The sequence below is a fragment of the Atta cephalotes genome, assembly GCF_000143395.1.
Source record: "Atta cephalotes unplaced genomic scaffold scaffold00006, whole genome shotgun sequence".
Lineage (NCBI taxonomy): Eukaryota > Metazoa > Arthropoda > Insecta > Hymenoptera > Formicidae > Atta > Atta cephalotes.
The window spans coordinates 1,186,353-1,187,696 of NW_012130070.1; the positions used below are offsets into that span (position 1 = coordinate 1,186,353).

General features: G+C 33.2%; 1 protein-coding gene across 1 annotated transcript in view; it reads right to left on the reverse strand.

Annotated features, from left to right (window-relative positions):
* LOC105626811 (alpha-(1,3)-fucosyltransferase C-like) overlaps positions 1 to 1,077 on the reverse strand; it is a 12,683-nt gene extending 11,606 nt beyond the window's left edge. The window contains exon 1 of the mRNA XM_012208105.1: positions 444 to 1,077. Coding sequence (XP_012063495.1) covers positions 444 to 1,077 — 634 coding nt within the window. The remainder of the gene's footprint in view (positions 1 to 443) is intronic.
* Positions 1,078 to 1,344: the final 267 nt, after the last annotated feature.

The window sequence follows — 1,344 nt, forward strand, 5'->3', positions numbered from 1 at the left end:
TGTGTGTGTGTGTGTGTGTGTGTGTGTGTGTGTGTGTGTGTGTGTGTGTGTGTGTGTGTGTGTGTGTGTGTGTGTGTGTGTGTGTGTGTGTGTGTGTGTGTGTGTGTGTGTGTGTGTGTGTGTGTGTGTGTGGTGCGCGTGCGCGTGCGCGCGCGCGCATCATTACATTAATATAGTGATGTTTTTATAAATTGTATGTTTATATTGTAAAATTATATGTAAATTGCATTTAATCGGTAAAACTGATTCCATCGGAGATCCCATGGTCGTCACGCTAAATTTCCTTTAAAATTGTGTGATTTTATAACAAAGGATGAAAAAAATTCTGTATATTGAAAAACATTTACATGTTTTCGATATTTAATCTGAATTTTCATTGATTACAAAATGTATTGAATAAAGAAAAAGTAGATATAATATAGTGCATTCAAAGAATATATTACTTGTATGATTTTGAAAAGCGCTCCAATCAACATCCTTCAATGGTGCAACAAATTCGCCATTTTTTATATCTTCTACAATTATGTAAGTCCAGAGTATGTCACTATCAAGACGGTATGTCATTGTGAGGTTGAAAAAGTTTCTCTGATATTTCGGATGCACTTTTCGATTGGCTGGACTTTCCAAATTAACGTAGACGTAAAATTGCGTCGTCTTCCTCTTCTGTGGTACTTCATAGTCATTCATTTCGTTACCGTGGAAAAGAATCGCATCATAATCTTCCACATTCATATAGTTCCGATCGTTAAAGATTTTGCACTTATCAAAAGGACAATCGCGGAAAAAGTCTTCTTTTTGTCCGAAATAAAAATTCTTATTTCCAAAGAGTGTTTTCCACAAAAGAATAGTCTTTACGCCTTTTTTTCTGTATATTTTTGCCCTGTCGATTTCATTTGCAAAATAATCCTCTTCACGAATCATTTTCCGAAATATGTTTTGAATTTGAAAATCGTCATAAGTAACTGAATAATAGAGATAGGTTATCAAGATCATTACTACAAGACTTAGACCGATGAAAAGATATGATTTCTTCTTCATTGTTTTAACAATATTCTTATGAAGATATGCTGTCCGCATTTTATATAAAATTAAATAATATCACCGCGTATTAAATAGACTGTCCCTTGCCAGAATAAATTTTTAAGTCATGCCACGTATGACATACGTAGTTATTGCATACGTAGTTATTGCAAAAAACATTGCATAATTTATTAAATCTTATATGCACAATGGCCTTTAATAAGACTTTTTTTTATATATATATCGTTTATTTCACGATCGTTTATCTACTGCTATTGTATAACAGGAATTTTGTATGATCTTTGAACATCGGCGGTGGTGAAG